General features: G+C 39.0%; 1 protein-coding gene and 1 long non-coding RNA gene across 7 annotated transcripts in view; one reads left to right on the top strand and one right to left on the bottom strand.

The window, feature by feature from the left end:
- The window catches only part of ZC3H11A (zinc finger CCCH-type containing 11A), a 40,038-nt gene that overhangs the window by 10,871 nt on the left and 16,439 nt on the right, over positions 1-12,728 (bottom strand). For all 6 annotated transcript variants that reach the window (XM_070608699.1, XM_070608695.1, XM_008534425.2 and 3 more), the window contains 7 exons: positions 5,868-5,991; positions 4,892-5,095; positions 4,653-4,769; positions 4,312-4,395; positions 3,323-3,433; positions 2,433-2,495; positions 517-615 (listed from right to left, as the gene is read on the bottom strand). In XM_070608699.1, coding sequence (XP_070464800.1) covers positions 517-615; positions 2,433-2,495; positions 3,323-3,433; positions 4,312-4,395; positions 4,653-4,769; positions 4,892-5,095; positions 5,868-5,991 — 802 coding nt within the window. The remainder of the gene's footprint in view (positions 1-516; positions 616-2,432; positions 2,496-3,322; positions 3,434-4,311; positions 4,396-4,652; positions 4,770-4,891; positions 5,096-5,867; positions 5,992-12,728) is intronic.
- Positions 3,380-6,297, top strand: LOC139081768 (uncharacterized). Its single transcript, XR_011537057.1, has 2 exons — positions 3,380-3,517; positions 6,068-6,297. It is a non-coding gene; the product is annotated as an uncharacterized lncRNA (long non-coding RNA).

Raw genomic sequence — 12,728 nt, 5'->3', positions numbered from 1 at the left:
TAAGATGAGGTGCCCTTTGAAGGTCTTTAGGTGTCAATCAGTCTTTGGGTGTTGAACACGATGCAGTCTACACAGAAATCGAAATATGATGATGTACACCTGAACTTCATATAATGCTATAATCCAATGTTACCTCTAAAAAGAAAAGTGAAAAAAAGGTGAAAAAATAAAACAATTTAAAAAAAAAAGATTAGGTGCTCTTCCTATCTGTTTCCATGTTCCCACAATACTGTGTACTTTCTTTGTCACAGAATTTGTGAAAATATACCTAAGTATTCCTATTTGCCATTATACCATAAGCTCCTGAGAATTGTGATGGTGTTTATTTTATCCAAAGGCATCTACCTACAAACTAGCAGAGGCGGCACTCAAGTGTTTCTTGAACAAATAAAGCAGACACCAGATCTAATTTACCTGAACAAAAAGAATGACAAACCACACTTGTTAACGTTACAAGAGACAACGGCAGCATCTCTCTCTCCCACTCACACACACAGTATATTAGAACAAAGGTACCTTTCTTTGGTGTTTTGTCAGCGTTTGTTCCTGGAGCTTCAACTTTCTTCCCCAGCCTCTGTGCGAGGCTGTGCTTTAATGGAGGATCGCTGTCACCACCTACAAACAGAGGGAACTCAGTTTAAGAGTTCAAGTCGGGGGCCGGGCCAGGGGCGCAGTGGTTAAATTCCCGCACTCTGCTTCAGCGGCCTGAGGTTTGAGGGTTTGGATCCTGGGAGCAGGCCTACACACTGCTCATCAAGCCATGCTGTGGCAGCACGACACATACAAAAACTAGAGGAAGACTAGCACAGATAGCTCAGGGACAATCTTCCTCAGCCAAAATAAATAAACAAATAAATAAAGAGTTCAAGGCAATCTTCAGCAAGATTAAGAAATACAAGCAAAAACAGACAACACAGAATAATCTTTTAAGTCTTCTGCATTTACATGGTGTGTCTGTTCACTGGCTTCCTTAGAACTCAATGTTTTAGAAAAGATATAAAAATGTCCCAGAAAGGAGTGGTAAGGAAAGGGACAAAAAATTAGAATGCCCAAATTAACATTTATCAAATAACTGACTAGAACCACAAATGGAGAATTGTAAGCCCTAGCTAAGGCTGAAATTCAGAATTAGGAATATGTGGGAAAAAAAATCACATGAAAAAAATCATAACTGGCCAACTGTTTGAATTCTAGGTAAATTTGTAGTTAAACATATCTGGGATGATTAGGAAATGAGCAAAGGAATCATAAAATTTTAAATTTTCTTGTGGTACGAAGACTGCAAAGGCCAAACAGGCCCTCTCTTCAATTCCAGAGAAGAGATCTAAGGCAGCCAGAGACTCTACTTCACCCCAGTCACCAGTCAGTGACAGAGCCAGACCTGAACCAAGTTTCCTGACTCTTGGTTTATTACATTCATCTGCTAGTTACAAGTTGTTTAAACGTCACACGTTGTTAAAAATTGTTTTTCAGGGTGCTTGACTGAAGATATAATCTTTGCAGGATCCCATTAAAAACCTGAAAGACCCTACACAGAGTATAACTTCCTCTTTCCTCTCACTTATAATTTAAATATTAAATCAAAAATCACAAAGTTTACACGTATGCTGATATTAAAATAGCTTATTTCTAAATTTTTTACCTAAAATGTGTCAGGGAGTGAGAATGGTGTTAAAGAAAACACTACACAGATTTCATATTTGCAACCACATTTTAAAAGAGGGTTAAGAGGCCAGCCCCCTGGCCGAGTGGTTAAGTTCTCACGCTCCGTCCACTTCAGCGGCCCAGGGTTTCACCGGTTCGGATCCTGGGTGTGGACATGGCACTGCTCATCAAGCCATGCTGAGGCAGCGTCCCACATGCCACAACTAGAAGGACTCACAACTAAAAATACACAACTATGTACCAGGGGGCTTTGGGAAGAAAAAGGAAAAACAAAATCTTTAAAACAAAAAAGAGGGTGAGGTAACCTCTGAAGTCAAAGATTTCCGAAATAATTCTTTTGAGACAGACACTAGGGTAGGGACACAACAATTCAGAAAAATGGCAAAATACTTCCCTAAATATAAAATAGCACTAATAAATTCAGGGACTGAATTAAAATAACAGGACACTAATTTTCCCTCTAAAACTTCAAATTTCAACTTGTCAATAGAAACAGAAGTATTCTTTACAGTTTTTCAAACCTAGCACCTTCTAAAAAGTTGGCCATAAACTACTTAAATTGTAACATTATAAATTTCTATGACTTCAATAAAAGGTGTAATGCATAAGTGAAAAACAGGAAGAAATTTTCTAAGTTTCCAGCCAAGAATACAGGGGGACTGACAAATCAATATTGACAGGGCATTTGTCAGTATTCTGAGTTCTAGAGGATGTATCATGTTAACACACAAACATAAAACAAAACATATGCACAAAACTAATCTCACCTACTGAAAATTTTCGTTTTCCCAGTCTCTCAGACAGATTCAGTCTTACCAAGGGTTCTTCTCCTGAAATGGCAAAAACAGAATTCCTCTACCATTAGCCAATTTTTCTGTATCCAAGTAACTACTAATAGGTACAAAGTATGCTCTGATGTAACTGAGTCCACAGAAAGCTTCCTGAAAATCTGACCTCAGTCTTAAGGAATACTAACATATCAAAAGAAAAAAACTTAACCTATTAAATAATAATTTAAATAGCCAAGTGCACAGCCCACAGGGAGGCAATAGCACAGTCCTAATGATTGATAGTAGCCAAGCAGATGAAGACAGACTGTGTTCTAATCAACTGATAATGAAACCTAAGCTATCCTTTTCCTTGCACATTGCAGTATGATGGATGAAACCACACTCCAGTCCACCAACTCTCCCATATAACCTTCCTTGATCACTCCAGCCAGAAATGAGTTCTTTCCTGATTCTTTGTTGTTTGAATGGCACAAACATTTAAATGTATCTGCATACTACAATTACTGTGCCACATTCCTTACTAGATTTTAAACTATTAAGGGAAAAGACTTTCACATTTTCTGTAACCTAAAAGGTTTTCACAGTTCTTTACCCATAATGGACAGTCAATAAATTTCTTGAATAGATACAAATAAACAGTAAATGTAACAATTAAATATACACAAATCTGAGAGCTGCCAGAATAAGAATTTCAATCTTTTAAATAGTAGAGTCAAATGCACTAACTTTTCTTTTCATCCTTCTATGATCAATACATTGAAGTCTTCCAGCAAATCCATCAAAGGTAAAATTCACCCAAGGATTTTGCTCTCCCAGTTATTTAAGAGTAGGAGCCTGACAACTGTTAAGACCTAACTATGCCTCACCTTGCTTGTTGGACAGAGTTACCGTCCTCACCACAGTCCGGACATTCTCTTTTTCAGGACCTGGAATGGGCTGAGGTTGGAGTACAAGACTGGAAGCTCCCGAAGAACCTTCTGAATAAAGCAAGTCGAAGAGCAGCAAATAATTTATGCAAAATAAAGATATCACAGGTTGAGAAATCTTGTTTTGGGGACCAGGTAAGTCCAACACAGACCAGCGGATGACTACAAGCCACTCTGTCTCTCTATTCCTGTTTGCCTACAGTGAAATGTGGTGGTGGTAGCAGGGAGGGGAGTGGAGATAATCCCCATTTTTTATCTGCCTTGGACACAACGTGAAAATAAAATATAAAAATGTTTCGAGTGATGTAGGCACTCAATCTACTTTTATTTACCAATAAGGCTGACATTATTCTAAAATGTCAGAAGACTCAGAAACCCTAGCCATTATATGCGTCAATTCAACCTTTTCGTCCATACTCAGTCATCTGCAAAACACAACTCCAAGGTTCCTACAGAACAAGCTTTAGCAAGAGGGCACTTAGAACCAACCATGTGACTCTTCTCTCTAAGACTACTTTCACACCCTCTTAATTTTTAAGGTTGGAAAAATCTATCAATCAGGCTGAGGCAAGCTCCAGAAGAAAATCCTAGCACCCCATGAGGAAGAATTCACTTACTAAAAAATATAGCTTTTCCTCTTCTAATATGATTTATATGCTGTTCTTTAGAGTTATATTTTTAAAGATAAGTTTTCTCAGGTTTTTTATGGTATGTGCTTACTTCTGAATAGTTAAGAGACTGAAACACGGCTGCAATAAATTTAAAACGCAAGCATGATTTAAGTAAGTCTGTGTTTTACTTCAAACAAGCCACGGAAGTCAAAATCTATCTGCTCATTTTGGCTATTGCCAAGTGTCCTTATTATCATAAGTGTCCCTATTATTATTCTCTAGCAATATTCATCCTTGTCAAAACTCATAATGACTTACCACCAACTTGTTTCTTGGCTTTTTCCTTCATTTTCTTTGACTTAATTTCCTCAAGAGTTTTTATTCCAAAGTTCAAACATTCACCTGAGAAATGCAAATACAAATCACATGAGGAACTAGCACCTTTTCACCTTTGCATATTATTCATACACAGCAGGCATTCAAATGTTTTCTGAATAAAAGAAATTGTTTGTGTGAGTGTGCATATGTGTAAAGGGGGCAGGGAAGAGGGAGGTGGTGGTGATAGTGAACTAAGTTTCAAAAGTATTTAAAATAGGACACAATCGCTAGTGCTGTGAGATTTCTGAGCGGAAACCAGCATCAATCTTGCCTCTTCTTACCTTGTTTTAAATTGACCCCAGGTTTGCGGGCAGAAGCCACTCGTAATCCATTATGAACTTCAGGAGTTGGTTGCAGGGTAGGTGTTTTGGTTTCATCACCTTCCTCAGAAAACTGATCTATATTATCAACATTTAAGGCAAATTTACCATTAAAAGCAGGCCTAGAGCTTTAATCCTCATTCTAATTCACTAAGTGACCCACGTCATTTATTTGCCTTAAAGAGTGAGCTAAAACTTACCATCATCATCTTCATCATCATCTGCAGCATTGATTACAACTGGAGGATGTGTGGGGCTAGGAACATTTTCTGAACTTTCTGCTTTCATGACACTTCGCAGCTGAGGGGAGGGATTAGACTGGACAGACAATTTGTTCTGTTGAACTGTGAGCTGGCCAGCCTTCACTTCCTCTTCTGGTGACTCAGGCACAGTGGGCAGCAGAGCTGGACATACAAAATGAGTCATGAATTAAAAATAAAGATACAGTCTCAATTCATCAAAAATCTGCGATCACCTATGATAAGTTTGGTGCATTTTCCTTACAAGCATTTTATGTCTTTTTACCTAATTTCCTCAATTAGGTTCTGAATTCCCAGGGAGGTAAAATGTGGCTTTTGGCAATAACTTCCCTGTACGTACACACACTCAAAGTGGGCACTCAAAACATAGAATAAACAGAAGGCTTGAAGCATAGTAACTGTTCGCAAATTCTAGACATTTAATTTTAATACTGAAATTCTAGGCTTTTTGCTCAGCAGTAAGTGGCTTTTAAGAGGTAGTAGGTAATACTTTTGAACCAAACCAGAATGGAGTGAGCCTAGTTTTTCCCCTTAAAAAGAGGTGAAAATATGTAGCCATCAAATTTCATCAAATAGCAGACGTGGCTTTTAAATAGCTGATCATTTCACTAGGATATTACTTTAAAGGGACTTTGGAAATAAATACTAGCTTTTGGTAGAGTGTAAGTTTTATTTTAAATGACAGCCTAGAGCAGGTAACAAACTTTTTCTGCAAAGAGCTAGACAGTAAATATTTCAGTTCCCTCATGCGTAAAGTGGAAACACCACCATCCTCTCAGGAGACTACAAAAGGCAACATATATAAAGTACTCTGTACAGTGCAAATAGTAGGTGTTCATTGTGTGTGTGTGTATATCCATATAGATGGCAGATACAGAAACATAACTATCCTTCTAAAATTAAAAATCAATCTCACTTTTGCTTGGAGGTAGGAAGAGGCCATCAACATAACGTCCTCTGTTGTGATGGAAAGCGCAGTTTAGTTTTTGACATCCCATTGGCTGATTTTCCCAATAACACGGAATTTCACTTCGTTTTTTCTGTAAGAGGGAAAAACACATTTTTCAAATAAAAAATGAAGTGTGACCTGCATTAATTTGGCCATTTGTTTTCTAGACAAAGTTCATACAAGGTTCAAAAATCGGAGGCATGCGTGACGCTTCTGAGCAGGGAGAAGAGGAGCTGCTGAAAGTGACGCGCCCGAAGCATGATGGGGAGAAAGGGAGCAGGGAGTAGTTTATCTGCTCTTCTCTCCTCCTTGCCCTTATGCTGTAACCCCTAAATGTCTACACTTAATTTAAAGCAGTAGGATAATACAGTAATTAAAATTATGGAATCAAAGATAACCAGGTTTGAATCTCTATCATGCTACTTATTGGCCATGTGATGTTGAACAAACATTACCTGAGTCTCACTTTCCTCACCTGTAAAATGGGAATAACTGTAGCAATCTAATTGGTTTCTTATGAGGATTAAATGAAATAATGTACATAAAGCACTTATTAGCACAGAGAAAGGACTCAATAAACTGTAATTATTTGAAGCTGAGAATTCAAGACATTGAGAAGAACCTTCCCATTCGTGACTTCTCAAAGCAAGGCACACACGACACACTAAGGATGGTATTTCTCCTTCCCAAGCTACTTCTTAAGAAAGAGAATGAGAAAAAAAAGAATACTTGCACTTCTAGAATGAACTGCTGGATCACAGGACAGACATCCAACAGAAATATGTACATTAGTTCTAATATATACATGAGATGTGTATAAAGAATGTTCAAAGCAATACTATTTCTAACAGCTCCAAAATGGAAACCCAAATCTCCATCAACACCAGAATGGATAAATACATTGCAGTGTATTCATACAGTAGAATGCTGTGTAGTAGAGAAAGAATAAACTGTTGCCACACTTAACACCACAGATGTTGACTGAAAGAAGCCAGACACAAAAGAGTGTATACTGTATGATTTCATTTATGTAAAGATCAAAACAGGCAAAACTTCTCTATGATAGGGTAGTGAGGATGGTGATTAGCTTTGAGGGTTAGGTTAGTGACAATGAAGAGACGAAGGGGGAAGACAGAGTTGCTGGAAATGTTCTATTTTCTGATCTGAGTGCCTGTGAAGTAAGTACACTCACTTTTGTGAAAATTCTTCAAGTTGTTAAGATTATGATTTGTGCATATTTCTATATATATTTTAACAAATACTTCCATAAAGAGAGAAAAAGAGCTGATAAGCACTTCATAAGAATAACTAATCGGGGCTAGCCCCACGGCTGAGGGGTTGGGTTCGCGGGCTCTGCTTCAGCAGCCCAGGGTTTCACCACTTTGGATCCTGGGTGGGGACCTATGACTAGAATATACAACTATGTACTGGGGGGCTTTGGGGAGAAAGGAAAAAAAAAACTGGCAACAGATGTTAGCTCAAGTGTCAATCTTAAGAAGAAGAGAAAAAGAGTAACCTCTGATTAATAATCTGCATTATGTTGGATCTCTCATCATAAGAAGCAGCCTAAGTTTAAAATTCAAGGAAAGAAGAGCAGCATTACTTCAGAAATTTAAAAATATGGAGGAGAAAAACAATGACCATTACAAAAAGATCCTTAAATGTATCAAAAAGAGCAAAGATAAAAATCTACTATATTCAGAGACTGATAATTTGATAATACACTGTGCTGGTGGGGATGTAGAATGATGCAGTCCCATATACTGATAACGGAAAAGTAAATTAGCTTAACACCTCTGAAAGGCAATCTGGTAAAAACTATTTAAAAATTTTCTGTCCTGAGTTTATTGCCACATGTATGATTATTTACTTATTTATTTATTAAAGATTGGCACCTGAGCTAACAACTGTTGCCAATCTCTTCCCTTTTTTTCTGCTTTTTCTCCCCAAATGCCCCCCATATATCGTTGTATGTTTTTTCAGTTGTGGGTCCTTCTAGTTCTGGCACGTGGGATGCCACCTCAGCATGGCCTGATGAGCCAAGACTGCACCCAGGATCCGAACCAGCGAAACCCTAGGCCGCCAAAGCAGAGTGCGCAAACTTAACCACTCGGCTATGGGGCTAGCCCTTGATTATTTTTCAAAAGTACAGCAAATATATTTACCTTTCAAAGAATTTATTAATCACACCCAAAAGGGAGGTATAATGTTTTTTAGATAGGAATAACAATTCCTCAATTACTCTTTCCTCAAGGCACAAGCTAAGCCAATCTTCCTTGCTCCTGGGTCTGTCTTTGCTTAAGTTTTTACTTCTTTCCTGGAAGTAATTTTCAAATTTTTGGATGACTTTTATAAGTAGCCTCTATATAGGGGAGTCACACGACATTTATTTGATCTGTTTAACACTTGCTGGATTTTGTTTCTAAATGAAAAGTAATACACAAGCAATGAAGACAACTTGGAGAATGGAAATAAATGCCTGTTATGCTACTACTCAAAGAGAATCACTTATTTTGGTATAGAAGTCTTTTACTTTAACATTCTCCCACATGATTATTTCTTTAAACTTTTAATAGGTATTAGAGCACATGGTCTCAAGATACACAACTGATGCTCATTATTTGCAGTAGCTATGTTCTATGAAGTCACCATCAATACTGAATTAGTGAATGCTGAACCATACCGCTTTTAAGGGAAATAGAGTTAGGTTCCTGCAAGCTCTGGTCACAATATTTTCATCAACTGGTCAATATGTAACCTTATTTTATCTGTGTCTGTGTTTAAAGACTGCGTATTTATATTAAATATCACTGACTCTGACATTAGACTCAACACCATGAGCACTGTAACTCACGCCTGAGTGAAGCTTCTCTAACGCGTGCGTTTTCTCCACAAGGCACTAAGAGAGTTCTTGCGCTCAGGAACACCACACAGCACGTCAGCACTGCACTGTGGGACCATTTCAAAAGGCAAAGTCACCAAGAAAAAGCACAACAATGGAAAAAAAGATGGCACCAACTAGACCTTGAAAAGGGCACTTGTTTACAGTATGAGTGCTGAAGCAAGAAGGCAGCATGGCACCTCGCTTGATCTCAGGCTCCGCTGGGAGCGTGCGCCTCGGGCAGCTCAAAGTTTCCCATGCTCACGTCGGCAAACGACTATGAAAGCACCACAAGTATTGATTTGGGGGTCCAAATAAATTTAGCAATAAAATTTAGCAAATATGGAGCCCACAAATAATGAAAATCAACTGCCTATAGAAGGAGAATGCAGTAAAAAGGCTCCTCCCCATTCCTGTCCCCACCCTACAGTCACTGTTAAGTTTCTCCTTTATACTCCCAGAGATTTTTATAATGCATATACAAGTAAAAAACAAATATAAATTCTTTTCCCTCTTTGTCCTTACACAACTGTTAATGTATTACACACCTTATTCTCCCCCTTGTTTTTTCACTGACAATATATCCTGATCTTTCCCTATCAATTAATAAGTAGTTGCCCTTTTAAAATTTTTTTGTTGCAGGCCAGCACTTCACTGTAGTAATGTAGTAAAATACACTTTAAACGAAAGTTAGGTTGTTTCACACATTTTACTATTACAAATTATGCTACAATGAGTAATTCTGCTTACATCTCATTTCGCACACAGGAGTATACATGAGACAAAGGTTTAAGAAGCATTTAGTAGTTTTTAAACATGCAGCCAAACAGGGCTCTGTGCAGAAAGGAGTTAACAGAGCAGCCCTATATCTGCTATCCTTAGACAGCGTCCTTGCTGGCATGGGGGAACTTGGCTCTTGGAATGTCCTTAGTCAATTAATTGATCACTGTGCAAACACAGCTTATGCTGAACAACCTGGCATCCTTCTGGGAGTCTGGAGCTCTGGTATGTGTCAGATACAGAGTGCCTATGTGACCAGCCCCAGTAAAAACCTTATATGCTGAGTCTCTAATGGGCTTCCCTGGGCAGAAGCATCCCACACATGTTGCTGCATTTTCATTGCTGGGGGAAGTGTACACTCTGTGTGACTCCTCATGGGAAGGAAAGACCATAAAGATACCCGCAGGGGATTCCTCCAGACTCTGCCTGTGTCTTTTTCTCTTATGATCAGACAGTGTATCCTCACTATATCACTGAAATAAATCTTAGCCATGAATACAACTATATGATGAGTCCCATGATTTCTTCTAGAGAACCTGTAAATGGAGATGTTCTCAGAGACCCTGACATACCTTTCCTTGGAGTTGTGCCAATTTACACTCTGCCAGCAATGTTACAACACGAATTTCCAAAAGCTGATTTAGGGAATTCTCTATGTGGAAGATAGGCAGCATAGAGTATAGTTAAGAAACTACCAATCTGCACCCAGACTGGAGTAGCTAACTGACCCCAAGCATGAAAATTGTATATTTAGTCTCTTTCTTCTTTCCCCACCCCCTCTCAAACAACTCAGTCTAAAGTCATTAGGTGAGGCTGAGGGAAGAGGGTATTCACAGTGGGAGAGGGAAGCGCACGTGGACCAGGGCATAGTATTGGAGCCTGACTGAGATGAAGAAAGTGTCCACGTGACAAAGTGGAACTGGCACAGGGTGTCAGACCTATGAGGGGTGAGTAGGGCATTTGCATAGGAGAGTGGCCTAGTGCAGTGCTGGAGCCTGAGGAGGGTGAGCAAGGCTTCTGTGCAGAAGGGATCCCAATGCAGGGTCTTCCTGAGCGGGGACCTGGTGCAGAATTGAAGAAAGAACAGGGTGAAAGTAAGAATCTCACATGGAAGGGCTGCCCAACACAGAGTATCGGAACCTAAGAACATGAGAAGGGCATCCATGGGACAGAAGAGGGGTTCAGAGTAGGATGTTGGGGTCCAAAGAGTAAGAAAGGAGTCCTCCCAGTGGGGCAAGGGGATAGGCCTGGCAGGGGGTGTTGGAATCGAAACAAAGTGTTAAAGATGTCCCTGTGGAAGAGTAGCATTATGTGTGATGTCAGAGCCTGAGAGGAAGGAAGAGGCTGTGATACCGTATTGGTTTACACAACTAGGAGACTGATCAAATAAGAAAGACTAAGGACAATGGAAACCAAGTTTCTCACTTTCGGAGAAGAGAGTCACACGTAGAGAAAAGGAGAAGCCTAGACTAAACCCTGCAGTGCTGGTGAACTGGAGGCATCTACGTGAACTCATGATTTCAGCACATAAAGTAATAAACAATGACACAAACGTGTGTATGAATACATACGTATATACTCCCTTGTTCTGCTCACTGTGGGCCTGGAATCAGTGACACTCTAGGGGCAGCCCAAATCTTATTTCTAGATACCATTCTTCACTAAAAGGAACCAGGGCTCCTTGGAGAAATGCCTGATTCCAAGGCTGGAGGAGGAGAAGTACAAGATTAGCCTGGAAAATCTACTGAGGCCAGAAAGCAAAGAGGTGCTCAAAAAATAACAGACGGGGCCAGCCTGGTGGCGCAGTGGTTAAATTCGCACGTACTGCTTCTCGGTGGCCCAGGCATCGCCAGTTCAGATCCCGGGTGCGGACATAGCACTGCTTGGCAAGCCATGCTGTGGCAGGCCTCCCACATATAAAGTAGAGGAAGATGGGCATGGATGCTAGCTCAGGGCCAGCCTTCCTCAGCAAAAAGAGGAGGACTGGCAGCAGATGTTAGCTCAGGGCTAATCTTCCTCAAAAAAAAAAAGACAAATATCAAAAGGACAGAAAAACTAGATTGGAGGGCTCTTGCTGGCCAAATCTGGGTCAATTTGAACGCAAAAAATAATGATAGTAATGGGGTACAACAGATTGAATAAAATAGGAAAACATGAGTTCACACAAATCCAAATAAATAACTGGAAAAAAATTGAAAGTATGATGAGAAATGAAATAATTTTACAGGGTCTCAAAGTAAGTCTCCACCAAATACTTTATTAATTACAAAAAGAATAACTTTCTAGTGAAGGAACCTGGTAGATATCACCTTAATGAAGTGATTAAAGTTAACATCTCCAGTAAACGAATAATTAAAATTGTATGCCACCTAATGGTACGTAATGAAGAAAATATCACCTCTGAGATAATCCTGCCAAAGACACACAACCTGAATTTACTAATGAGGAAGTATCAAATGCAAATTGAGGGATATTCCACAAAATACCTGACCTATAACTACCAAAAGTGTCAATGCCAGCAAAACTGTTTTAGACTGAAGGAGACTGGAGAGTCCCAACAACTACATCCAACACTCGATTCTGGACTTGCTCCTTCTGCAATAAAGGACATTACTGGTACAACGGCAAAATTTGAATGGGATCTGAGGATTAAATGAAGGTAATACACCAATGTTAATTTTCTAATTTTGATGGTTATTATGATTATGCAACAGAACGTCCTCCTTGTTTGCAGGAAATACTCATTACAGTATTTGAAGGTGATAGTGAATGTCAGTAATTTACTCCTAAATGGCTTAGAAAAATAAGTTTTATACTGTATTTGCAACTTTTCTCCAAGTTTGAGATTATTTTAAAATAAACAAAGAAATACAAATACTCTCCAAATATACATATATAATTTTTACACTTTAGATATATTACCAAACTGCCTTCCAGAAAAATGATACCAATTCATACTCCATAACATCTAGATATCAAGCATTACAAGAATGACAGAAATTTCACTAGATCATTAAAAAAAAATTTAACCCACGTGTTATATAAAACGTCATTTTCTCCCACACTGAGATATCACCTTGCACCCGTTAGGATGGCTATAATCCCAAGACAAAAACTAATAAATGTTGGAGAGAGTGTGGAGAAAAGGGAACTCTCATACAGGGCTG

Source organism: Equus przewalskii, unplaced genomic scaffold (assembly GCF_037783145.1).
Source record: "Equus przewalskii isolate Varuska unplaced genomic scaffold, EquPr2 ChrUn-1, whole genome shotgun sequence".
NCBI lineage: Eukaryota > Metazoa > Chordata > Mammalia > Perissodactyla > Equidae > Equus > Equus przewalskii.
This window is presented reverse-complemented; position numbering and strand designations above follow the sequence as displayed.